At 42.1% G+C, this 27,500-nt stretch overlaps 1 protein-coding gene across 3 annotated transcripts in view; it reads right to left on the bottom strand.

Moving 5' to 3' along the window:
* The window catches only part of LOC143041348 (U-scoloptoxin(16)-Cw1a-like), a 173,113-nt gene that overhangs the window by 220 nt on the left and 145,393 nt on the right, over window positions 1–27,500 (bottom strand). For all 3 annotated transcript variants that reach the window (XM_076213170.1, XM_076213171.1, XM_076213169.1), the window contains one exon: window positions 6,364–6,499. In XM_076213170.1, the coding sequence (XP_076069285.1) occupies window positions 6,364–6,499 (136 nt within the window). The remainder of the gene's footprint in view (window positions 1–6,363; window positions 6,500–27,500) is intronic.

Here is a 27,500-nt window from a genome sequence, read left to right as displayed (position 1 = left end):
CAAAATAACGTTAAAATGACACCTGCAGGTTACGTAGGAATGTATGTAAATGAAATATCTTAGTATTATAATGATTCAGTTATCTTTACTAAACGATACTGATAATAAAATGTGTTAAGTCACGTAGATAGTAATAAAAATTACTGAATAAAAAACAATGTAATATCTAGCAACACAAGCAGGATCTACGTCATTAAATCTTGCGTTTCAAAAGCTTTGTTGATTAAAGATGGATTGTGAGTACTTTCCCCCCCACCCACAAAAAACACATTATAAATATATATATATATATATATATATATATATATATATATATATATATATATGCATATATATATCAAAATACGTGTGTATGTGTGTATATATGTGTGTGTGTGTGTGTTTGTGTGTGTATGTGTGTGTGTGTGTGTGTGTGTGTGTGTGTGTGTATGTGTATGTGTGTGTGTGTGTATGTGTGTGTGTGAGTGTGTGTGTGTGTGTGTGTGTGTGTGTGTGTGTGTGTGTGTGTGTGTGTGCGCGCGTTGAGTGAAGGCCCAACGGACTTCCAATTTGTTAATGGTCCACGTAGGCAATCATGACCACTTACCGGTTTGGGACGGAACAGAGGTGCTTCAAAGAAGGAGTCACCAAGAAAAGGGGGAAACAACTGAAGCAGGTTATATCCCTTCCCATCCATATAGCAACCATCGGGATGGGTTTATCAAATTGGCGAGAACCGTTAGCTGTTTGGTATTTCGGAAGCTGAACGGAGAGGTGGGAGGAAAGAGGTCGACCGCGAAGGAACGAGGTAATCTTTGGCTGAGATATATAAGGTGTTGGTATTTCTATAATCGTATGTAACCTGAAGAAGTTCCGGTGAGGACGAAACGTCAGTGATAAATCTCCAACAGCTCTCTGTGTGTACCTCACTATCCTACCACTCATCTGTCTTACATACATCAACATATGCATATATTTTTTAGAAGCTCCGCCATGGGATACGAACCCTGACCCGTGCGTCGATATGTATATATGTATATATATGTATGTGCATACGTATGTACATATATATATATATATATATATATATATATGTGTGTGTGTGTGTGTGTGTGTGTGTGTGTGTGTGTGTGTGTGTGTGTGTGTGTGTGTGTGTGTGTGTGTGTGTGTGTGTGTGTGTTTGCATACAAATACTACTGTTACTAATCAGTGGCGGATCCAGGATCAAAATTTGGGGGTGGGGTTCTAAACTGAATTTTGTGAATGTAGATGACACTTCAGGGGGGCACTAACTTGAATTATGTACATATAGATGACGTCTTCAAAGACAAGTTATCTTTAGCACGAATACGATGATTTTGAATATAAATTGAAGCATATGTTCTCACTTTATTTATTTTTCTTTTCAAAATATTGGGCAAAAGTAATGCCTCATCTTACAAACTTAAAGATTTACCCTCAATAATGTGTTGAATATACTTTCAGTTATTCTTACTGAAGTGTTTTATTAAATGCTGGAAAAAATCTGCCACTGTATTACTGCTTTCTGCCACGTATCGGTGCATACGAGGCAGGTTTTTCGACCTCTGCAATGAGGAAATGAAAGAACAAATTTGGGGGTCTTCAGTCCCGCCAGCCCCCCCCCCTCTTCGTCCTGCATCTAGCTTTGTAAGATCTCCCTCCCCTCTCTCTTACCTTTCTTTCTTACTTATTTCTCAATTTTTCTTATATGTACATTATTATATATTTCAACTAACCAGCCAATACATTGTACTAACTCCTCCCCCGGCTTTCAGTAGTGCATCTTACCACCGATTCGTCCCACTGCATCATCATTTAATACTCCGACATCATCTTGGTTAAGTAGATATTTTTCCCTTTCTCGTTATCACCTAGAAAGCTGACGGTCCCTGCCCTTTTTATTATCAGTTAGTCCACAAACGTGTCCAAACCCCTCTCTAAATCGACATACCGACCCTGTACACGCAGCCGCTCTATGCTCACTTCCAATACACCAAACATGTCTCCTCCTGCTAAGAACTCTTCAGAAAATTCACCTGCTACTCAAAATACTATGACAACACAAAATCTTATCACAGTAGTCAAGGATGAGACAACATTACCGCTCTTTAACGGCGAGAACATTCCCGTACAAAGTTTCATCTCTGGGACTGTGGAACCCTTCTCCACTTCAGCCCTCAAGGATCTCGCTTGAGTATTTGCTACTACTACCAAGATCTGCACCAGCGGCGGCCCCAGACCGGCTCCCGCCGGACTCCTTCTAGGCTCACCGCTGCGACCCTCCTACTCATTGGGGCTGAGAGACCCTGATCGGCCGGTACTGCCCGACGGTCGAGTATCGGGAGGACGCTTGAGCGCCATTCATTTTCAGGGCTAGTTGCTTCGGCAGGTGATTTGTTACAAACTCCTTAGCGGATTCTGACTTCCATGGCCACCGTCCTGCTGTCTATAGCAACCAACACCTTTCATGGGATCTGATGAGCGTCCAGTTAGGCCCCTTAAATCGACGTTTGGTTCATCCCACAACGCCAGTTCTGCTTACCAAAAATAGCCCACTAGGTACTCCAGATTCACTGTCGAGGACGTTTCGTTCCCAAGACCTCTAATCATTCGCTTTACTGGATGAAACTCTGTAGTGAGCACTAGCTATCCTGAGGGAGACTTCGGAGGGAACCAGCTACTAGATGGTTCGATTGGTCTTTCGCCCCTATACCCAGCTCCGACGATCAATATGCATGTCAGAATTACTACGGACCTCCACCAGAGTTTCCTCTGGCTTTGTCTTGTCCAGGCATAGTTTACCATCTTTCGGGTCCCAACATGTCTGCTCTTGGTACTCACCAACCAGGATGGGGTGTGCAAGTCCCGAGCTTGCGCCGCGTGGCGGTTCGGCCCTCGGGCCTCCTCGGGGGAGGCCCTTTTCTTTCATTCCGTCTTTGGGTTTAGTGTGCTCAATGACTCGCACACATGTTAGACTCCTTAGTCCGTGTTTCAAGACGGGTCGGGAGGATTACCGACCTATTCGCCGCTGCCCCAGCGAATGAGACGCCTGCCGACGAGTCGGCGGGCGGGCACTTATGGTTACGACCGTCGTGGGGTCGGCCAGGTCACCGAGGGGTCCCCATCTCGTGGTGATGATTCCGCCCACCCGGGCCTTCGGCAACCCCACAACGGGTCGCGGCGTCCTGCTAAGGGGGAAATACGCCCGTCGGCGCCACCGCACTACTGTACTCCGACGCCGTCGGACTGAATCCCCCGTTCGACCTTCGAAGTTCCACCCGTTTTCATCTTAACGGTTTCACACACTCTTCAACTCTCTCTTCAAAGTTCTTTTTAATTACTCCTCACGGTTTCGTGGTCATATTTAGCCTTAGGTGGAGTTTACCAGATGCTTTGGGCTGCGTTAGTAGGCAACCCGACTCTAAGGACGGGGCCATCCGAACGCCCGACTCGTAATTCTTGTTCGGGCCTCACACCCTCCATGGGTAGTGGCCGCATTCAAGCGGACTTGGGGGGGGGGGTCGGTGTGTTCGGAGAAGGCCCCTCCGGAACGCGACATTCCTCAGACGCAGCCGGCGAGGCGCGCGAGGTTCCGCACTGGGCTCCCTCCCATTCAGTTGCCGTTGCTGGGGGAATCCCTGTTGGTTTCTTTTCCTCCTCCTTTTAATATGGTTAAATTTGGCGGGTGCTCTCACCCGGATTGAGGTCGGCAGTGTTGGCTTGAGAGTTTGGTCGGGAATTGGTTAGTTAGAATCGGTCGGGGTCGAACGGCCGTCGTCGAGGGCCGTCTCTCCCCTCTCTCTCTACCCATCCATCTCCCTACATCTCCCGAGAGTACTGGCTGGCTGACGGCAGTAGCGAGGGCGCTCGTTTTCAGGCCCGGCGGCGGCGGCGCCGTCCCCTCGTTTACGTTTACGACGCAGGCTGGTCAAGTCCTTGAACCCGTCCTGGTCCACATAGAGGGGTAAGCCGCCCTCCAGACGAGCAGAACCCTGCACTCTGCCATACCATCTTCCCACCTTGAGGCCACGCACCGCACGACTGCTTGCTACTGCGGGGAACCGGACGACCGGCAAACAGAGGAGGGAAGAAGAAGAAGGAGGAGGTCGAGGAGGATTGGGGTGGGAGAGTCATCCGTCCCTTCCCATCTCTTGCCTTGCCTTCTCTGCAATCGCCTTCCCTTACTCCCGTCCGGCCCGCTACTTCGCCAGTCGGTGGCGGGCGAGAGCTCAGGACACACGCCTAGGGCCCCGGCTGCTGATATTCATCTATTTGTCGGGACCCGCGGGGGCGCCTCGCTCGACGGGAGAAATGCCGATGGCTGGCCATCAGCGCTCCCGGACCCGGCTGGCCCCCTTTGGGAGAGTTCCTTCCCTCCGCTCAAGGCTGGGGTCGTGATGGTTGTGAGAAATGACCCTCGATCGGGTTGGACTACGGCACTCTTGGCCGCGGCTGCCATGTGCATTCGACAGGATGATGTTCATTGTATCCTACAATTCACACTCCGACGCGTATTTTGTTGGTTTCTTCGTCGACTCACGAGCCAAGTGATCCACCATTAAGAGTTGTCTCCGGTTAACTGGAGGGTACTTAGGTTCCATGGCCCTGCCCCGTTGATCCTCCCGGAAGCTGCAATTTGCTTGGGGTTTAGGTTAAGCAAAAAGAGCGAGGAGAGCCCTCGGAACGACGGATGAGGGAGTCTGCCACCCGCTGCTGCTGCTGCGACGGCGGGACGTGGGACGGGAGCCTCTGCCGCTGAGCGAAAGAGTCTCCCACCGCCCGCAGCTAGGTGGAGCTGCTGGCTGTTTCTTGCGGCGCCTTTTGGAGCAAAGGACTTCGGCCGGCCAACCTGAAAAAGAAAGAAAACCGGGGTGGCCGGTCCTTTCGGCACGGCGGCGGCGGCAGGGGGCAAGCGGTGTGCCCATCTACCTAACAACCTACCTACCTACCTATCTACCCACCTACCGGGAAAGGAGCAGGTCCACAACCATGTCCCTTTGGGTGACTGGCCTGCTCGGGCCACGGGCAGCACCCTTCGAGTGTGTGTTTTCCTCTGCTCTCTCCAAGCAGCTCGATAATGATCTTTTCGTAGGTTTACTTACGGAAACCTTGTTACGACTTTTACTTCCTCTAAATGATCAAGTTTGGACACTTTTCCGGCAGCCCGGGGTGATCCATGAGCCACCAGGGGGGCCAGTCCGAAAGTCTCACTAAATCATTAAATCGGTGGTAGTGACGGACGGTGTGTACAAAGGGCAGGGACGTAATCAACACAAGCTGATGACTTGACTGGAAATTCCTTGTTCATGGGGGAACAATTTCAAGCCCTCAATCCCTATCACGAAAGGGTTTCAACGGGATACCCGCTCATCCCGGAGAGGAAAGGACACGCTGATCCCTTCAGTGTAGCGCGCGTGCGGCCCACAATATCTAAGGGCATCACGGACCTGTTATTGCTCAATCTCGTGCGGCTAGACGCCGCTCATCCCTCTATGAAGGTGCGACGGACACATATGGCATGAGATCCGTCGACTAGTTAGCAGGCTTGAGTCTCGTTCGTTATTGGAATTAACCAGACAAATTGTTCCATCAAATAAGAACGGCCATGCACAAACACACACCGAATCAAGAAAGATCTTTCAATCTGTCAATCCTTCCGGTGTCCGGGGCTGGTGGTCCCCTTTCGTCAATTTCATTAGGTTTAAGCTTTGCAACCAAACTCTCTCCCTAACTCAAAGACGTTGGTTTCCCGGAAGCTACCCGTAGAGTCATGGGAATAACGACGTCGGAATCGCTAGTCAGCATCGTTTATGGTTAGAACTAGGGAGTTATCTGATCGCCTATTAACCTCTAACTTTCGTTCTTGATTAATGAAAAAAACCTTGGCAAATGCTTTCGCAGTAGTTCGTCTTGCGACGATCCAAGAATTTCACTTCTAACGTCGCAATACGAGTTCCGAAAACCAACAAAAGAGAACCGAGGCCCTATTCCATTATTCCATACACGAATATTTAGGCTGCTGGGCCTGCTTTGACTTTTTTTTTTTTTTCTTTTTTTCTTCAAAGTAAACGTTCCGTCCACTCGGGACACTCGATGAAGAGAGCCCCGCGCGAGCCGGCGGGCTGTTCGGAAACCGACAGAACTAAGATCCAACTACGAGCTTTTAACCGCAACATCTTTAAGCTACGGTTATACTAGTCAACGGAATGGTTGGATTCAAACGATTCGGTTGGATTTCGTCCAAGATTAGAAATCCAACTGAATCGCTGGAATCCAACCATTCCATTGACTAGTGTAACCGTAGCTTTACACTACAGCAATCTTACGATCTGACTAAATGAAATTCATACCCTTAACACTCACCCGGTTCTTCTCTCAACAAGAGTGCCGTTGCTGGCTCTGGTACAAGTAGCCCTTTCGCACACCTCGTCAACCGTCCAGCTCTCACCAATTGCGTGTAGGTGGCATCGCTCTCCGTCGAAACATTTGTCCGGATAATCTGCGGGAAGAGGTTCAGTGTTTTGAGTTACGTGGGTCGCTTGGAGTTGGAGTCCAGGTAGGGCGGGGGTATGTTTGTGGGATTATGTTAAAGATTCATTCGCAAATGAGCATGAACACAGTATGATGGGTCAGAATTTGAACTATTACTTGACAACTCACTCGGTCGTTTTTTAGGCTTAGACTACGGGTATGGAGGTAGTCTGCCACAAGTTATTTAATCTATCCAACAATGATTTGAATGATGAATTATTTGATAAGGTATGTAATGTTATAAAGTAGTCATGTAAAACAAATGCAACGAACGCAAACTAAATGTACGTAACAAAAGAAAACACACTGAAATTTCAATAAACATAGGTATGAAAGTACACGATAAATATAATAGTACTAGTACTTAAATATTCTTATAATAATTAATATGGTCCTACACAAAATAATAATCTACCTGATCCTAGTGTATGTAAATTACTTCATTTCGACTATTGGTGAGTCCATGCTCTGTAGAATGAGGGAGCGTGAGAACGTGGGTTCGGAATCATCCACTTAATATATAGTCAACGTAGAGGACGGGAAGAAGGTAAGAATCAGTTTATATGAACACCGAACACTGTTTCACCACTCTCTTCAAAGCCGTGAGTCAAACCATTGAGGAAAGTTGAGTAATTTCTCAGGAGGGTCAGTGGTTTCTTGGTAATTCTATTTCCAGAGCATGGTTGGCGTAGTTTAAGGTATTGGATTGAGGAGCAGAAAAGATTTACCGGTGACTGTAACAACAGTTAAAGGCAAAAGTCGTGTTCCTCTTTCAAAATCCATGCAAATACGGCTTTCGTTATTGAACACACTGCATGGAACATCATTCTGTGTAATATTTGCCATGAGTAAAGAAGGATTTACAAATAAATAATCGGGACAGTTGGTGATGATATTAGATCCAAAGTAGACGAAATAAACAAAATATTTGATTATAATGAAGAGGAGATTGAAAATCAAGTAAGACAAATGAATATAATGGAAAAAAAGAACGCGGACAAAGAGACAGTAACACTGGACAGCATTTTTTTTAAAGAATTGTGTCCTTAAATGAAATTAGTCAATTCACATGTATTTCTCTGCGCTGAATTCAAATATTACATTAAAAATGCTTATAGGTTTAAAGATATGTGGTATGTAATATTTGATTGTTTTATTATGATGTACAGTATACAGTATGGCATTATGTTTTAAACTCTAATCCATATCTTCTCTCAACCTTTTTGCTTGAGGCTTATAGTGGGCTGAAGAATAATCTCTTGCCAGTGTCCAGCGATAGTCTGCAAGCATTGTTGCACTCCATTTACCCTGGTACCGCTTTTCCATGGTTGAAGTATCCTGGAGAAACCTTTCACCATGTTCGTCACTAACTGCCCCTCAGTTCGCTGGAAAAAATCTAAAAGTGAGTCCAAAAAGGGGATTTTAAGTGACATGTTACATTCCATGTTCTTGTAAGCCTTAATGAGGTTTTCCACCAAATCTTCATAGTTTCCTTCCCCTCTGTTTCCGAGAAATCCTTTTGCCACTATCTTGAATGCTTCCCAAACGGCTCTCTCCTCCCCATAAAGGGCATTCGAAGTCACCATTCCTAAGAAGCTCTCGAATGTGAGGACCAATAAAAACTCCCTCTTTTATCTTAGCGTCGCTCAGTGAAGGGAATTTTGATGTTAAATACTTGAATCACTGCACAGATTTGTCCATAACTTTTACAAAAAAATTCATGAGTCCCAGTTTTATGTGTAGTTGTGGTAACAAACTATTTTTTGGTTCAGTGAGAGGTGGATGTTGAACATTTTATATCCTAGGCTCCAATGATTGACGAGGTGGCCAGTTTCTTCTGATGTAGTGAGAACTTCTTGTACGGCTGTCCCATTCACACAGAAAGCAGCAGTACTTGGTGTATCCACCCTGCAAGCCCATCACAAAAACAACAATCTTTAAGCCATCATAGAGCTGCCATTCATATTTATAATATTTTATGCATTGCAACATATGCTTTATATTCTCATAATTTTCTTTCATATGTGGTGCATAGCCCACAGGAACTGATGGTTGACTTTGCCATTATGCAGCAAGACACCTTACATGCTCATTTTTGATAAATTGATGAACGGACTCTAGTGTCTGGGTTCGTATTTGATGCCAAGTGCTTCCATCAGACCATTGATATTGTCGCAGGCCACTAAATCACCTTCCATTACGAAGAAATTGTTGATCTGCTGCTGATGGTCACGAGATTTGGAAAATTTCCCATCAGCTGCTGGGAGATTCTTGTGTTGGAGAGGAGAGCCTAGCAGCTCTGCCTTATTCTTGGGTAGTTGCAGATCCCTGTCTTGTTACATCAGGCACATATGTTGCAAGGAGAAAACGAAGAAACAGTCCATCATGCAATTGAATTCAGTTGAGGGGGACTTCATGTACTTTCATTCCCATTAATATCGGTTTCATATTGGCTGAAGGTAGCCAATTTATTCAGTTCAGTAATACTTAGTGAGCCGCGCGGTAGCCCAGTGAAGACCATGTCGAACTCATAAGCAAGTGGTCGTAAGTTCGATTCCTGGGACCTGCTGTGGGCTATGTCGCATTGGTTCCCGACACCCCTGGCCAGGCGGGGAGGCGACCCCCCCCCACACCCCCACGCCCCACCCAAAAAAAAAAAAAAAAAAAACAGCGGCTTGCCGCAACTGACAGGGCTTTGCTCTACCAGGAGTCATTTCCTGTTGCGTGGGAGTGGGATGGAGAGTTTTGAATTAACCCTTAAACACGAAAACGATGTTTAAGGGTTAAGGAGTACTTAAATCTTCAATAATGAATTTGAGTGCTGCTTAAACGTGATGTACATTATTCCAAATTGAGAAGACTAATTTCATATTGACGAACAATGACTTCCTTCATGAAATTATTAATAATAATAATAATAATAATAATAATAATAATAATAATAATAATAATAATAATAATAATAATAATAATAATAATAATAATAATAATAATAATAATAATAATAATAATAATAATGATAATAATAATAATAATAATAATAGTAATAATGATAACATTAGATCACTTAAAATTCATTCCATAAGGCATGGTTAAAATAATTTATCGTCTCTCGAACTGTTTTCTATTACCTACTGCACATGCGCGTTCAGCAATTCCATCCTGCAATCATCATTTGTCTTGGAAGCACTGAGATGAAATTCCTGATTACGACCACGCGAGATTCTGGACCCACGACATAATGTCGTTAGGTAGTTTCTACCCTCCTCCCTCCTCTTCTTCCCCTCCCTCTCCACCTCTAGTTTCCTCCACCTCCTCCTTCCTTCTCCCTCCGTACGGGGTATCTAGTACAAGCTTTATGCAGCAAATATTCTAGTAACTTTCTTGATATCCCTATGGACTATGTCCCTCACGTTTTTTTTTTTATGATTGAATTCTTAAAAAAAAATCTACCCCTCTATTTTGATGCCCTCCTTAAATCTCTCCATTATCATTTCTATAACTCCATCTCTTCAGTGCGCCACTATTCCTAATAGAAGAGCTGAGAGTTGTTTATTACCAAAAACTTCCTCCGACTTCCTCTCTTATCATTTCTAGTACTGCCTTATTGAGACAGTTTCTCTCCTTAATCCCCTTACTGAACTCCGACTTTGGCCTTAAATGTCATAACGGATGTCCTTGCGTCTTGCATTCCATCCGTAACTAATAGCAGATTTAAGTTTTCACCATCTTACTGAGAGTGCCTTATACCCTCATTGCCTTAGCAAAGGCTTCTTTCGTATTCATTTCCTTATAGTAACCACTGCTTAAGATCAGTCCACCTTTTTTTGCAGCTAAACGCACCTTATATTCTATTCTGGCTATCACCAAAAACCTTTATACAGCTTTAAAAAAACTAGAAAGCCCATCCTTATTTTAGTTATCGCCGAGGAATTCTTTTCAGTATTCATTCTATGTTAAATAATGAGAGATAAGTTTGGAACGCTGTTGAGAGAAACCTTTTATTTTCATTAGTCTCTCGATTCATCTACATAATCATCATCAATTGGGGGCATACGCCAGTGAGCGCGTTACTTCACTCACACGCCAGTTCTAGTCACCACGGTCTCTCCGATCAGGCTCCCATGCAACCAATCTTCCCCTTCCAAACAACTCTCTTGTGGAGGTAATTATATGAATGGGATCAACGTCAGGGAAACGTGCCACATGATGCCCATATAGCCGAAGTTGACGTCCATGAAGTATGCTGGTAACTGGCTTAGACTGAGTTTCACAGTCTAGTCTTTTGTTTGATATAAAGATATTCCAGCAATATTCCAGGATTCTCCGAAGGCACTTAGTATCAAAGATATTGAGACGCCTCTTCAAGTCAACATTCAATGTCCATGTCTCACGGCCGTACAGCAAGACAGAGAGCACAAGTGACTTGAATATTCGGATCCTAGTTCTCCTGCATATTTATCGACAACGCCATATACTCTGGTTGAGTGTGTCCATAACACCATGCGCAATGCCAGTCCTTCTAAGGACTTCCTGAAATGACCCATAATGTTATGCACAGCACTGCTAAGGTATGTGAAACCTTTCTAAGACTTCAATGCCCTTGCCACATGCACGAGCATACTGAACTCTGTCATCCACTTGGACATTGGTTTTGGTCCAGAAGACTTGGGATCCAAACAGTCTCGCTCTCTTGTGCAATGACTCAAGAGCTATAACCAGGACCTCCAACGACTCCTCAAGAAGGACATTATCATCAACAAAGACAAGGTTAGGTTATATAAGTTCTGTTTTGACTGCAGTTTGAGGTTCTTATTTATGTATATGGATGATGTTGTGATAGCATGATGTGGAATGGGCGGGTGGATGGGGGGTGAGGTAGTATGTGTGAGCAAAATTTGACGCAGCCCGAAGGGATTTCTCCCCGTCCTCTCATTTTATGCAATGGGGGGACGGAGAGGGGGGGTCGCCGATTTAATGAAGCGGCCTTGCTGTGGATGTGCTGTGTCTTGCGACACTGCTTCTGACCCAGGGTAGTGGACAAGGTGCAGGGATGACCCGTCATTCAGGAGGTGCTAAGATGAGAGGGAGGGTGGAGGGGTGTGGAGTTATTCAGGGGTGGAATGGGTGGGATTGATTTTGTGCCTTTTTCTTTTTGGCTACCCCCCTTGTAAGGGAGAAAAAGCCTTGGTATATGTATGTATGTATTTATATAAAGTTAAATTCCTTGAAACCAAAATTCATATGGATAACATTTACAACATTGTTACATCGTTTCCAGGATTTCGCTGTCTCCCTGAGGTTTTAGCCGTTCCTTCCTTACTCATCCCCACACTGAAGGGGTTACATTAGGTGACTCCTGAGTCATCACTTCAATACGACGGGCCCTTTATCGACTTTGTTCTGTTTACATCACACGGTCTCATTCAGCTGAGGAGCTGCCTTTGTTACTAAAATCTTTATCTATCGCAGGGTTTCCTCAGCTGAATAGAATCACTTGGACGGTAGTCAGGAAAAACACTATATATGACATTCAACAATGGAAGGGTTAAGGTGATAGACTCTTGGATAGTATCGTTTGGATAACTTAAGTATCCCTAAATCCTCTTAACACAGAGGTTCCCCAGCAGCAGATTAAAACCGTCTGGAATTAGCTAAAACAAAATAATAGAATAATTTCACTGAATTTTAAGAATATATTGAATTATTTATAACCATCACGCCGAGTCTTCTCTTGAGTAAGTACAGTTACGTCATTAGCTAGAATAGCATTTTAAAAATATGCCACCAGCTGTTTAAAAAACTTTGACCCTTTGACACTCCCTCGACATTTTCCTTTCTCTTCGCTCCCGTCTGTCTCCTTTCACTTTCACTTACTTCCCCTTTTTCTCCTTTTATCCTCCTGTTCCTTTCTTTACGAAGGTGGAGGGTATACAAAGCCCTGCCTTTCCCACGACGCCTCTCTTCGATCTCAGTGGTTAGAAAAGGAGGATTTGGCTCGACCTTGAGGTTGACGTCACGCACCTCCACCTAATGGGATGAATGAGCAGGAACTTCATCGGTTCTCCTGGAGGAGGAATCCTCTCAACAACTATGTCGTGATATTTAGAATTTTATATTTATTGCTTCTTACTTTGTTTTATGTTTTATTTACAAGTCTCTATTTCCATATCGACTCTTCTGAAGGTCTTTAATGATAACGTCCTATGAAATAATTAATTTAATACTATTATGTATAAAGTCATGCTTCCATACATAGAAACAGACCTACGAACACACACACGTATGTACTTTATTGTTTCTTACTTTGTTTTATATTTTATTCACAAGTCTCTATTTCCATATCGACTCTTCTGAAGGTCTTTAATGATAACGTCCTATGAAATAATTAATCTAATACTATTATATATAAAGTCATGCTTCCATACATAGAAACAGACCTACGAACACACACACGTATGTACTTTATTGCTTCTTACTTTGTTTTATATTTTATTCAAAAGTCTCTATTTCCATATCGACTCTTCTGAAGGTCTTTAATGATAACGTCCTATGAAATAATTAATCTAATACTATTATATATAAAGTCATGCTTCCATACATAGAAACAGACCTAGGAACACACACACGTATGTACTACGCACTAACATCTCCGCACTTGACATATCCGTCTTACTACCATACCATTTCATTTACGTAACATTGTAATTATTAACATTCACATTCCTACGTACACATGAGTATGTATCAAATCCATTTTACATGTAGTTCAAGTAATATAAAAGGATATAATATATATACATATACAAATAAATTAATCTCTATAATTATAATAGCTAATGTATATATGGTAACTGAGATGATGCTATCCGTGTAACCACGCTTGGGTATGCCAGTCACGTTCGGTAGGCCTTCCTAGGCAGTGTATGTAAATCATATAAGTAAATGGTATTCAAAAAAACGCAGTTTTTCATTTTTCATCAGACGTTGCAGTCGAATATTGACGACTACGACAATATGTTTATTTTCTTATATACTTTTATTTAATTCTATTCTTTGTCTTTGCTTACCGAGCCTCCTAAAGGAAATTTTCCAATAACTCCGTCTTTATTATTATTATTATTGTTATTATTATTATTGTTATTATTATTATGATCATATATTAATACAATAGCGTGTGTGTTAGCGTGTGTGTTATTTATTTATTTTGTGTGTCACGCAAAACTGAATGGTTGAAATAAGGCATGTTTGTTCCGTAGACTTTATTATTATCTATATATTAATACGAGCGTGTGTGTTATTTATTTTGTGTGTCACGCAAAACTGAATGGTTGAAATAAGGCATGTTTGTTCCGTAGACTTTATTATTATTATTATTATTATTATTATTATTATTATTATTATTATTATTATTATTATTATTATTATTATTATTATTATTATTATTATTATTATTATTATTATTATTATTATTATTATTATTATTATTATTATTATTATTATTATTATTATTATTATTATTATTATTGTTATTACTATTATTATTAATATTATTATTTTTTTTTTAATAATAATAGTAATGGTGGAAATGTGTCTAGAAAGAGAGTTGATGATAGCAAATACAGTGTTTCGGAAGAAAGTCAAGCATAAGTACACATGGGAGAGGGTGGTGGAGGGAAGGGTGGTAGATAGAGCGCTAATGGATTATGTAGTGGTAAATAGGATTATGATAGGAAGAGTTAAGGATGTACATGTGCTAAGGGGAGAGGGTGGGGAATATCAGATCATTTTTTGGTGGAAGGTAAGTTGAGAGTGGAGGATAGATGGAGAAAGAGGAAAGGGACAAAAGGTAGGGAGGTTCTTAGAGTGAACTCCTTGAATGAAAAGGAAAAGGAGAAGGAGTACGGAAAGAACCTGAAGGAGGAGTGGGAGGGAGTAAAGGATGGAGTAGAGATGGGGGTGGAGGAGGAATGGGGATGGTTCAAGGAGGGAGTCATAAAGTGTGCAAGGATGGTGTGTGGAACAAGAAGGACAGGGGGAAATAGAAGAAAGGGTAGTGAATGGTGGGATGAGGAAATGAAGAAGGTTGTAGAAGAGAAGAAGCGAGCATTCACAGATTGGTTACAAAAGAGGACGAGGGAGTCATATGAGAGGTACAAAGAAAAGAAAAGAGAAGTAAAGCAAAAGGTAAAGGTTGCAAAGAGGAGAGCAGATGTGAAATGGGGTAGGAGTATGACAGAAAATTTTGAAATTAATAAAAAGATGTTTTGGAAAGAAATCAAGAGAGGAAGAGGAGGCGAATCAAGTAGGGAAGAAAATGTAAAAGGTGCAGATGGAGAGATGATAATGGAAGAGAAGGCAGTAAGGGGAAGATGGGCAGAATATTTTAGAGAGTTGCTAAATGTGAAGGAGGATAGGGAAGGAAAGATAGCTGCAGTGGGAAATGCGAAGAAAATGAGAGTGATGAGTGAGGAGAATGGAGGAGAAATAAGGAAGGATGAGGTGAAGGCAGTTGTCAAGATGATGAAAGCAGGTTAGGCACCTGGTCTGGATGGATGCCATGCAGAATGTCTGAAAAAGGGAGGTCAAGTGATGGTGGACTGACTGGTGAGGTTATTTAATGTTTGCTGAAGAGAGGGTAGAGTGCCGGAAGGCTGGAGGAGTGCCTGTATAGTTCCTCTTTACAAGGGAAAGGGGGAAAAGTGTGAATGTAGTAGTTTCAGAGGGATTAGCTTGTTAAGTGTAGTTGGGAAGGCTTATGGGAGGATCTTGATTGAGAGGATTAGGAGAGGAACAGGAGTAATTGGTGAGGAACAGTGTGGATTTAGAACAGGTAGAGGTTGTGTAGATCAGATCTTTGTGGTAAGACAGATATGTGAGAAAGCTATAGGAAAGGGGAAGGATGTTTTTTGGGCTTTTATGGATCTGGAAAAGGCTTATGATAGGGTAGACAGAAAGGCACTGTGGGAGGTTATGCAGATTTATGGGATAGGAGGAAAGCTTTTGGGAGCTGTCAAGAGTTTTTATGAGAGTAGTAGAGCTTGTGTCAGGATTGGAAATGGAGAGAGTGAGTGGTTTGAGGTAAAGGTGGGACTTCGTCAAGGATGCGTTATGTCGCCCTGGCTGTTCAACTTATACATGGATGGTGTGGTGCGAGAGGTGAATGCAAGGGTAGTGGGTCAGGGATTGGAGATGGTTAAAGAAATTGGAGAAAAGTGGGAGGTGAGCCAGCTGTTGTTTGCGGACGACACTGCGCTTGTGGCAGGATCGGAGGAGGGATTGAGGAAGCTGGTGGCAGAGTTTGGGAGAGTATGTGATAGAAGAAAGCTAAAGATAAATGTGGGTAAAAGTAAGGTGATGAGATGTACAAGGGGTGAAAGTGGCAGTAGACTGGAAGTGAACATTAAGGGAGAGCAACTGGAGGAAATGGATAGTTTTAGATACTTGGGTGCAAGTGTAGCAGGAAAAGGTGGAGTGAAGGTGGAGGTAGAATGTAGATTGAGAGAAGCGAGTAAATGCCTTGGTGGATTAAAGAGTGTAATGAGGAATAGACATTTAGGAATGGATGCGAAGAGGAGACTGTATGAAGGAGTGATTGTGCCAACAGCACTGTATGGGGCAGAAACGTGGAACATAAGAGAAGAAGAGAGAAGGAGTTTGAATGTGTTTGAGATGAGGTGTTTGAGAAGTATGGTGGGGGTTACTAGGCTAGATAGAGTGAGAAATGATGAGGTGAGGAGGAGAACAGGGGTGAAAAAGGAGCTGGGAGATAGGGTTGATGAAAGAATATTAGGATGGTTTGGACATATGGAAAGAATGAGTGAAGAAAGACTAGTAAAAGAGGTATGGAAGGCAGATGTGGAGGGAGTGAACATGAGGGGACGTCCTAGGATGAGGTGGATGGATGGGGTGAAGGGGGCTTTGGGGAAGAGGGGAATGTCTGTTGAGGAAGGAAGGGAGAGGACGGAAGACAGAGGTGAGTGGAGAATGGTTGTATATGGATGATGTTGTGATTGCATGAGGAGGAATGGGCGGGGGAGTGGGGGGTGAGGTAGTATGTGTGAGCAAATTTTGACGCAGCCCGAAGGGATTTTTTCCCCGTCCTCTCCTTATATGCACGGGGGGACGGAGCGGGGGTGGTCGCCGATTAAATGAAGTGGCCTTGCTGTGGATGTGCTGTGTCTTGCGACACTGCTTCTGACCCAGGGCGGTGGGCAAGGTGCAGGGATGACCCATCATCCAGGAGGTGCTCAGATGAGAGGGAGGGTGGGAGGGGTGTGGAGTGTATTTAGGGATGAAATGGGTGGGAGTGTTTTTATGCCTTTCCCTTTTTGGCTACCTCCCTTGAAAGGGGGAAAAAGCCTTGGTATATGTATGTATGTATGTATTATTATTGTTATTATTATTATTATTATTATTATTATTATTATTATTATTATTATTATTATTATTATTATTATTATTATTATTATTATTATTATTATTATCATTATTATTATTATTATTATTATTATTATTATTTTGTCTTTTAGTTGTTACACACAAAGATAAAGACTGATGAGGAATGTCTCTAGAAGATATTTGATCCGAAATGTTCTCATTAGGCAAGAGTTAGATGTGGAAAATATCCTGAACATTGTTGAAAGAGGACAATTAGTTCTTACATATAAAATGAATGAATATCAACATATATCCAAGAAACTCTTGTATCCATTTAACCAATTACCATATATAACCATATGCAAATCGCATACCATATAAACCCTTAATACACTATGGATAAATTCACATGCACATAACAAGTAAGAGAAGACGCTCACAACCTCTTGGCGCCATCGCCAAATCTAGGCGATCCCCATGGAAAACTACCAATCTGAATACATAGTTTCGCCAGACGTACCTTAACCATTCCTATATCTACTAGAAGACATAATAATAAAAAAAGGAGAGCCATACATAAAGTCGAGACACATTTACTAATAGTAGCTCAATCCCTAATACTGTAACTAACACGAAAGAAAAAAATGTTAAGCCGAACTGACACCCCTTTGGTAAAACGCCAAATAGGCAAATGTTGTATATGTTCATACTTATACGGGCGGCTGTACCGCTCAGATGTTTCATTTCATATTGACGGGACCTGGTCCCCCGCTCCGTACATAACTCGTCGAATAAACCAAGAAATCCCTCCCAGGCTTTATCTTACCCGCGCCAAGTGGCAGTGTACCGAAGGCTTCCCCAGAAAAAAACCCGGGTTCACTATTTTGAGTGGAGACCGGAAGGAGCAAGATCTGTAGAAAAACCCAGATTAAGGTGGGTGACAAGGCAGAACGACTAACAAACATTATGTTTAACATGAGTTTGGTGACAAAGGTGAGAAAGATAATAATTAGGTATCCTGCTCCTTGTATGTTCATCCTACGAGAAGTCAAGGCATAAGAAGATATGGGAGAAGAACCCAAGACTTCGGAAATTAAATACGAATGGTTGTGAAAGAGGTTAGTAGTATGCTTGTGAGAAGGATGATGAATGTGTTAGCGCTAATTGAAACTAAGTTGAAAGAGTGGGGGTGATTTTGAGTTTGGGAGTGTGGTGGAGAGAGTATCTGGAATTATAAGGGGGTGATTGAGGGAAGGAGTGACTCTGCTGGTAAGTGGTGAGAAAGAAAAATACACGGTGGAGTAAAGGGAAGTGTTTTCAAGCTTAATATAGGTAATGATGAAACTGGGATAGGAGATGTAGGTTTTTGTGAGTGCATATGTAATGAGAAAAGGGAATAGGTAAGGGAGGCATTTTGGATAGATTTAAATGAGTGTTTATTATTTATTTATTATCATTTATCTTTTTATTTTTATTATTTCTTAATTTATTTTTATTATAAATTATTGTTATTTTTATGTTTGTTTATTATTTGTCATTATCTGTTAATTTGGTTAATTTATCTACTTATTTTTCCCTGTATCCGACCTAGTTATGGATCAAAAGGTCTCATCTCGGTATGCTCTTCCTTTTTTAATCCTTTGTAATCCTTTTGCAATGATGTAGAGGAATTTCAATGGTGGAGTAGGCTATGAGCCAATAGATGGAACAGTAGGGAATTTTTGGGTACCAGGTACGAATCTTAGTAGTGAGATGATATTGGAGATGTATTCAGAAATGGAATTGTTGATAGCAGATACAATGTTTAAGAAGAGAGCCAAGCATATACATACCGGTATATGAGAAAGGGTGGCGGACGGAAGGTTGTAGTCAAGGCATTAATGGATCATGTAGTTGTAACAGAGGGAAGGAGGGAAAGAGTTCTGGATGTTCATGTTCTCAAGGGAGAGAGTAAGGGACTGTCAGATATTTTTTTTAGTCGAAGAAAAATTGAGAGTGGAGGAAAAGTGGACGGGGGAAAAGGTAGAAGGTGGAGAGTTGATGAGAGTTAACACATTTTAATGGTAAGGAAAAAGAGAAGGATTACCAGGAGAATCAGATAGAGAGAGGTATGGGAAGTGAAAAGGGAGAGATTGGAGGAAGAAGAAGAAGAAAATGGTTATGTTTTAAGGAGAAAGTTGACAAAATGTACATGAATGATACGTAGAACAACGAGAATGGGAGTGAATAGAAGGAATGTTAGTGAATGGTGGAGTAAAAAGGTGTAGGTGGTAGTAGAAGCGAGCTTATGTGGAATGGTTGCAAAGTAGGACTCGAGAAGCATGTGAAAGATAAATAAAAAAGAAGCGAAACGTAAGGTGAACGAGGCAAAGAGGAGAGAAGGTGTACAGTAGGTAAGGGGTATGACAGAATTTTTTTTATTCTTTTATTTCTATTTTAGGAAGTAGAAAAGAATAAAAGGAGTGTGAGTCAGGGAGAGAGGAAGAGGATAAAATTGCAGAGGGACAAATTTTATTGATTTTATTGGAAAATAAGGCAATAAGGGGGAGAATATGTAAAGTATTTCAGAGCATTATTGAACGTGGAGGAGGTTAGGGAGGGGTTGATCGTTGTAGTGGAAAGAACTAGGAAAATGAATGTGATGAAAAAAGAAAATGACAGGGATGTAAATATAGATGAGATACAAGGAGTATTAAAGATTATGAAGGCTGATCACCTGGGCTGGATGACAGAGCCTCTCATGAATGTTTGTGAGATCAGGCGCAAAAAAAAAAAAAAAAAAAAAAAAAAAAAAAACAGTGCAAGAAATCCTTGTCAAGGTATTATGAACCACATTCTGTTAATTAGGCCAGTACTTAGTCGTATAACTGTAAGAGGCTAGTTCCAGTCTCCATTCCTGTATTATTATTTTTTCTAATGTGCCTCGCATTATCCAACATAAATGGCATAGAGCGCTTGTCAGTAATCAAAATAAAATGCCATCTAGCCAGAAAACAACTACATCTACACACTGCCTCAGTGATGCAGTGGCCTCCTTTTCCACTGATGAAGAACGCAACCCAATACTTTGAATGCTACTGGACGACCTCTCCGATTCAAGGCAGTTGAAAATACCCATGATGCACTGCACTCGTCAACAAAAGGAAAACCCTCTTCCCGAAGCATGTATATTGTTGTACTGAGTTTTGAGTAGAAATAGTGCATGACTGGTGTGAGGGTGTGGAATTGTTCTGTGAAAGGTGATTAGTATAATGTGGCCTATTTCCTCCTGTATATCGACATAAAAAATCACCGCATCATAAATATTCATGTATGGAGCGTTCTTGATATCAGATCATTACTTCTTCTTGGGCTTTTCTTTGAAAGAGTTCCGATCCGCATTTTTTTAACCCCAGTACTGTTTCGGAGTATGATATCGGAATTTATTTGGTAGTATATAGTTTAATTCATTGCGTCTAGTAAAGGACCGGTGTCACACGTTATGTTGTAAAATTTTCAATTTATGAGCGTCCATTTGCAAGATTGTATCCTTGGTCTCTGTATGTCTGACCCACTTTCTAGAGCTTGATAGTGTTCTTGTGATATTGTTTGTATATTCTTTATAATCTAGTCAAGAAATTCTTAGTTATCATATACCAAATACTTTGTGAATGTAGGATAGCTACAAGTCCATTTGATATTCCCTTTCCTGATATATATATATATATATATATACATATATATATATATATATATATATATATATATATATATATATATATATATATATATGGTTTTTTTTTTTTTTTTTTTTTTTTTTTTTTTGTGTGGTGTGACTCCTTCCTGGGGCCTGTTTGTTGTTGTGTACATCTGCATTGTGACATACAGGGTGTCCAGTCCAGTCCAGTCTAGTTCCCCCACCCCATGCGTATATCCAATATTACAGTTACCCGTGATGTCATGGAATGAGTACATTTTTCTGGGACACCCTGTATATGTCTTGTGAACTATGTGTTAGTCCTATGAGCTGTCCGGTGTGGTGGGTCTCTCTTCGTCCACAGGTACTACCTAGTGTAGGCCTTATGGTCTCTTGCAGTCTCCTTTATTCTTATGTTCTAAAGGGGAATAACAACAGCATGAAAACATTTGGATATGAAGTATACCAGCAAAACGTGAATGATAAAGTAAATTATGGAGTGACCATTGCTGTAAAAACAAGCCTATAACACAGGGCATTCATGGATTTTGAGGGTTCTATCCTAGCAGTACAAAGCGAGACAAGCAGAGGCTCCATTATTGTGTGCACCATGTACTTACCACCATGGTGATCTTACCTTCCGAAACAAGGCTTAAACAACTACTCAGGAACAGAAATCCTATCTACATCATGGGCGACTTGAATGCCCACCACGCAATATTTGGACATGCCAACCACAACAATGGCGGTCAGACGTTACATGATCACATAATGAGAGGGAGACTAAGACACCTGGACACAGACCTCCCGAGGTCTTGAATAGACATGTCATACCCGGACCGCTAAGTACCAGCGACCATCTTCGCATCATAAGGACGTCGTCACACAACCCAGTCATGCAAAGTACACCAAGACTTGAATTACCACACTGGGATTCCACGGGATTCACCAGCACCAAACGTAGAGAGTTTGTTTGAGTGACAACGACCTCGGCTAAAATATCTTATTTTTCAAATCTCCAAATATCGAATTATCCTTCCGTCAAATATAACAAAGCTGACTGATGAGTTAAGAAATTGTAAAACTATGTGAATATTGAGGTGTTCTTAGAGAATTCTAGATTTGTGAAAGAGGAGTCATATCATATTCTAGTTATTCAAATGGAGGTTGGAGGCAGGATGTAGGAAGATAAGTATCCCAATGACCCCTTAAGTCCTCCGTGACACCTTCTCTTGAGAAAAGTACGATCTTCTCTCTTCCTTCCTCTAAACACTGTCTTGCCTTATTGGAGGGGTCCCTCTATACCTCTCGCCGTGGACAACCACCCACCTCCACATATGTGAGACACCTGCGACGTTTTGAGCCAGGAGAGGGATGAAGGTGTCAAGAAGGCGGGAAGGTACCGGAAAAACCCTTCGGCAATCGTGGGGAGTAGAGGTCACAGTCATGGCGGTGGCGGATTATGAAGGGAGAGTGAATGCTACAGGAGGTCGTGTTCAAAATGATGATTGTAGAGAGACAAGGAAAGAGGAAGGGATAAAAGAGAAAGGAATAGAAAAGGAGGAGAAAGGAGTGGGGGGAGTGGAGGGAAAGGTACGGAAGGGTGAGGGTAGGAAGGGACGAGAAATTAGGGAAGGGGAAGAACAGGTAAGATGAAAGGGGAAAGGGAATGGGAATGAAGAAAAATAGAGAGGAGATGAAGGAAAGGGTTGCGAGAGGAGGCAAAAGAGAGGAAAGATCAGAGAGGGAAGGGATAAAAAACAAAGAGATTGAGAAGAGCAGGGAGGGTGAGAGGTAGGGAGGGGAGGAGAAGGGAGAGGGAAAAAGCGATGAACACACGCAAGAACTGGGAACGCTCCCTCCATTTGTCTCTTCTATCTTCCACTTATCTCTAATTCCTGCTCCCTCTCTCTCATACACACATAGCACATATCCACTTGTGCACACGAGTTTGAGCTTCGTGTGAACTTGTGTGGTTGTATTACACACACACACACACACACACACACACACACACACACACACACACACACACACACACACACACACACACACACACACACACACTCTCTCTCTCTCTCTCTCTCTCTCTCTCTCTCTCTCTCTCTCTCTCTCTCTCTCTCTCTCTCTCTCTCTCTCTCGGTGGCGCGGTTGATAGAGTACTGGACTGCTAGTACGGAGGTGCGGCAGTACCTGGTTCGAATCCTGCCCAGGGCCGAAATTATTTCGGTATCGCTGCGCTTCGGGTCGTTACTCCGACTCTCGTGGGCGGGGAGTTGGGTGTGTGTGTGTGTGTGTGTGTGTAAGGTCATAGCATTACCTATAGATCGGTCATACGAGCTCTGAGCTCTCTTCCGGGAGGGAAATAGCTGTCGATCACGAGTCCAACACGCGATCCAAAGACCAAGGTGAATACACACACACACATACACACACACACACACACACACACACACACACACACACACACACACACACACACACACACACACACACACACACACACACACACACACACACACACACACACACACACACACACACACACACACACACATACACGCACACACACACACACACACTCTCACAAAATCCCGACATAGAGAAACATTTTCCTTTCTTTAATGATATTGGTGGGTAGTCAATCTAATCATTATTTCCATATCTAAATAATATATATATATATATATATATATATATATATATATATATATATATATATATATATATATATATATATATATATGACCCCATTCTTCCCTATCATCAAAGCATAGGTAAGTGGGAAGACCTTTAGATTTCCATATCCTACAGGTGTGTGAATTGTGTAAAATTGGTAAAATAATGTAGGAACTATTTTAAAAGTACCATGGAATGATTTGACATGGGCCATCTTTTGTTGCTTTTGCTTGTATTTTCTCCTCATGTACAATTTTTACAACACAAGCAGCACTTACACAAGAGGCATAATTTTGCTTCACAAATATTGTAAGTAAATGCTGTCCATTTAGAAGATTAGTAACTGTTCTGGCTTTGTAGTTATCCAATTTGCGAAATCTGCAGGACCTGTAATAAGATTCTGGGATGTATAAGATGAGATGTACAAGGGGAGAGGACGGCAGCAAATTCGAAGTGAGTATTAAGGGAGAGAGACTGGAGAAAGTAGATAGCTTTAGATATTTGGGTGCGAGTGTGGCGGGAGAAGGAGTGGAAGTGGAGGTAGAGTGTAGACTGAGAGAAGCAAGTAAATACCTTGGGGGATTAAAAAGTGTAATGAGAAATAGACATTTGGAAATGGATGCTAAGAGGAGATTGTATGAAGGGGTGATTGTGCCGGTAGCACTGTATGGGGCAGAAACATGGAACATAAGAGAGGAATAGAGGAAGAGTTTAAATGTGTTTGAGATGAAATGTCCGAGAAGTGTGGTAGGGATAGTAGTATCGTATGGCTTTCTTACACCTCCAACTTTGTATTTGCTTGCCAGTCTATGAATGTTTGATTTGCTTCATAGATAGTCTGGTAACCCCCAGACACTGCTGTGATTGGGCAGTGCAGTACGAGATGGTCTGTATCTTGGCGTGAGTTATGACAAGATGGGCACATTGGGGAGTCTTTGTAGCCCCAGCGTGCGGTGGCTTAAGTACCCTAATGCCTAAGGATTGGGGGAGAACTAAGAGCGATCCCAACGTGGCATCCGGACATAGACTCGATCTATCTCCCGGATACACACCTCTACAATCATGTGGTAGGGGTTACTAGGCTAGATAGAATGAGAAACGAGGAGGTGAGGAAGAGAGCGAGGTTGGAAGGGGAGTTGGGAGGTAGGGTTGATGAAAATGTATTGGGATGGTTTGGACACATGGAAAGAATGAGTGACGAAAAATTAGTAAAAGAGGTGGGAGACAGAGGTGGAAGGAGTGAACATGAGGGGTCGACCAAGGACGAGATGGATGTATGGGATGAAAGGGGCTTTGGAAAAGAGGGGAATGTCTGTGGAGTAAGGAAGGGAGAATGGTTGTGTATGGATGATGCTGTGATGCATGGAAGGGAGTGGGTGGGGGATAGGGGGGTGAGGGAGTATGTGTGAAAAATATTTTGACGCAGCCCGAAGGGATTTCTCCCCGTTTTCTCTTTTTCTGTATGCGGGACGGATAGGGTGGGGTCGCCGGTTAAATGAAGCGGCCTTGCTGTGGATGTGCTGTGTCTTGTTGCATTGCTTCTGACCCAAGGCAGTGGGCAAGATGCAGGAGGAGTAAAAAATAGAAAAATAAAAAAATAAAATAAAATAAATAAATAGAAAAAAGAAGAAGAGGGAAGGAGGGGTGGAGAACTGGAGTGGAGTATTTGGGGATGAAATGGGTGGGAGTGGATTTATGCCTTTGACTTTAGCTATTTCCCTTGTAAGGGGGAAAAGCCCTTGGTATATGCATGTAATAAGATTCATTTCATTTTTTATCCTTCACCATCAAATATCCACTTATGTTGGTTTTGATTTTCAGTTTTTAGATGATAAATAAAATGTTGAACTCAAGCGATTTATTTCTAATCATATATCTATATCTTATGATATAATAATTGCGCATGGAAAACCATGGTTATCTTTTTAGATTATAAATGAACTGTTGAACTTTTGTGATTTACTTTAAATTACACATTTGTATCTGATCTTACATTAAGTTATAAATTTATTGTTAAATTAAGTATAGAAAATCATGATTATATTGACTGTCCTCCAATATCACTAGTTATGTCGAGATTTTGACTGTCCGGATTTTGGTAGTCGGGGTAATGAGGGTCAGGACAGTCGGGAATTTGTCCAGCTCTCGGTAGCAAGTAGGAAGTTGTTCTTGTAGTAGATGATTAGACGGAGTTTTGTTTTTTGTGTTAATAGGATGGACGTTCCGTGAGATGATTATGAGGAGAAGTTTTTCATCTTTGTATCAAGTGTCCATGTGCTTTTTGTAATACGGGTTCGGAGTTTGGGGAGTGTTGTGTATTGTGAACGAGGTTGGCCGGGGAGCCAAGTACTGGACACTTGACGTCGAATAAGGGCTTTTCAATCTCATACACATCGAGTGAACAACGCTCAATCCTTAACCTTAAACATCAGAAAACTTATATTTAGGCATAGTGCTTATAATATATGGAGTACGTTATGAAGATTCGATGCGATCTTATTTTCTTATAGTCCACTTCACTCACCCTACGAGCGCAGGGAACAAACCATTCTCGTCTTACGGGTGCATAGGTGTCATGTAGCTTTGCACTGTCAGCTGCTGCTTCAGGGGCTGAAGAGGTGTGTGTGTGTGTGTAATTAGGGAGTGAAGCTCCCACGGGTTTTTGATGTGAGCCCGTTTGGAGGGTGATTTTACTTATCAGTGTGTGTGGGCCCAACCACACACACTCATACATTCACAAGATGTGCATACGCATGTAAAATGCGTATGCACATCTCAAGCGTGACAGTGTCTATATTTATATTGGCCAAATCAGGAGAGGAGGGAAGAGGGAAGGGAGGGACGGATGGAGGGGAGGAAGTGGGGGTGGATAAGGATAGGAAGAAGAACAGGAAATGAGGTCGATAGGGACGTGATGAGTTGAGACAAGGAAGACGAAGAGCGGTGGAGGAAAACGAGTGGGAGGAAGAGAGGAAAAGAATAACGAGAATAAGACGACAGAGAATGAGGAAAGGGAAGAAGAGAAGGATGAATAGGAAGAATTAGAAAAGGAGAAAACGAAGAAGCAAAGTAAAAAAAAAACGAAGAAAAAAAACGAAGGAAAAATAAAAGGAAGGGAAGAAGAAACAAGAAGAGAAGAAGGAGAAAGAGAAGAAGAAAGAGAATGTGAGGAGAAATGAAAAAAAAATAGAAGGAGGATGTCTTGAGGGAGATGAAGGAAAAGGAATGAAAGGAAAAGGAGATGGAGGAGGAAGAATAGAAGGAAGGCGAGAAGGAGGAGGAAGAGAGGGAGGAAGAAGTGGAAGAGGAAGAGGAGGAGAAGAGGAGGAATAGAGAGGGAGGAAGAGAAGGAGAAAGAGGAGGTAAAGTAACAGGAGGTGGAGAGAAAGCAAAGAAGAAGAAAGAAAAAGAGAAAAAGAGGAGAAAATGGATTAGAAATAAAATGCGACGAGGGAGGAGGGAAGTCGACATTCCTGACGGATCACATTAGACAAATTAGTCAAAGAGAAAGTAGAGGAAAGAGATATTCTGCAGACGTAAGGGAGTCAGAAAGGTGAAATGAAATAATGAATGAAAACTTGGAGTCTAAAAAGCGATATCAGAATGATTGCAAGAAGGAAAGGATAGAAGAAGAAGAAGAAGAAGAAGAAGAAGAAGAAGAAGAAGAAGAAGAAGAAGAAGAAGAAGAAGAAGAAGAAGAACGACATGGAGGAAAAGGAATGAATTCATAAGAAGAAGGAAGAAGAAAACAAGGGAATAGAACAAAAAGACAGGACGATGTTGAGACAGTAAAAGGGAATGAATTAAGAGAAAAAGCGATAAAGAAGGGAAAGGAAAATAAATAAAAAAAGAGGAAGAAAAGGAGGGCAGTCAGGAAAGGAGTAATGTCACAGGAAATAAAAAAGATCTAGTAGTGGAAGGAAGTTGGACAAGGAAGGTTAGGGTGTGTGTGAGGGTAAGGGTGAAGGTGAGCTTGAAGTCGAGGGGCAAAGGTGTAGCCGGAGTTCGGATGAGGATGGGGCAGGGAGTCGTGTTACACGCAAAGAAAACGGGAAGGAACTAACGTAGGCTAAGTGGAGAGGGAAATGTGTAGAGGTTGAAATAGGGAGAAAAGTAATAACAAGATGGGGAAATCAAGAGATAGTGAGTAGGTTATGGGAAAGAGGGAGTAGAAAAGGGGAATTAGAGGAAGAAAGGTAAAAGAAAAGAGAAAAAGAGGAAAACCGTGCTGGAA

Source organism: Oratosquilla oratoria, chromosome 30, assembly GCF_046742065.1.
Source record: "Oratosquilla oratoria isolate Oo_2021 chromosome 30, ASM4674206v1, whole genome shotgun sequence".
Taxonomy (NCBI): Eukaryota; Metazoa; Arthropoda; class Malacostraca; order Stomatopoda; family Squillidae; genus Oratosquilla; species Oratosquilla oratoria.
The sequence above is the reverse complement of the archived record's forward strand: the minus strand, read 5'-3'. Positions and strand labels throughout refer to the sequence as shown.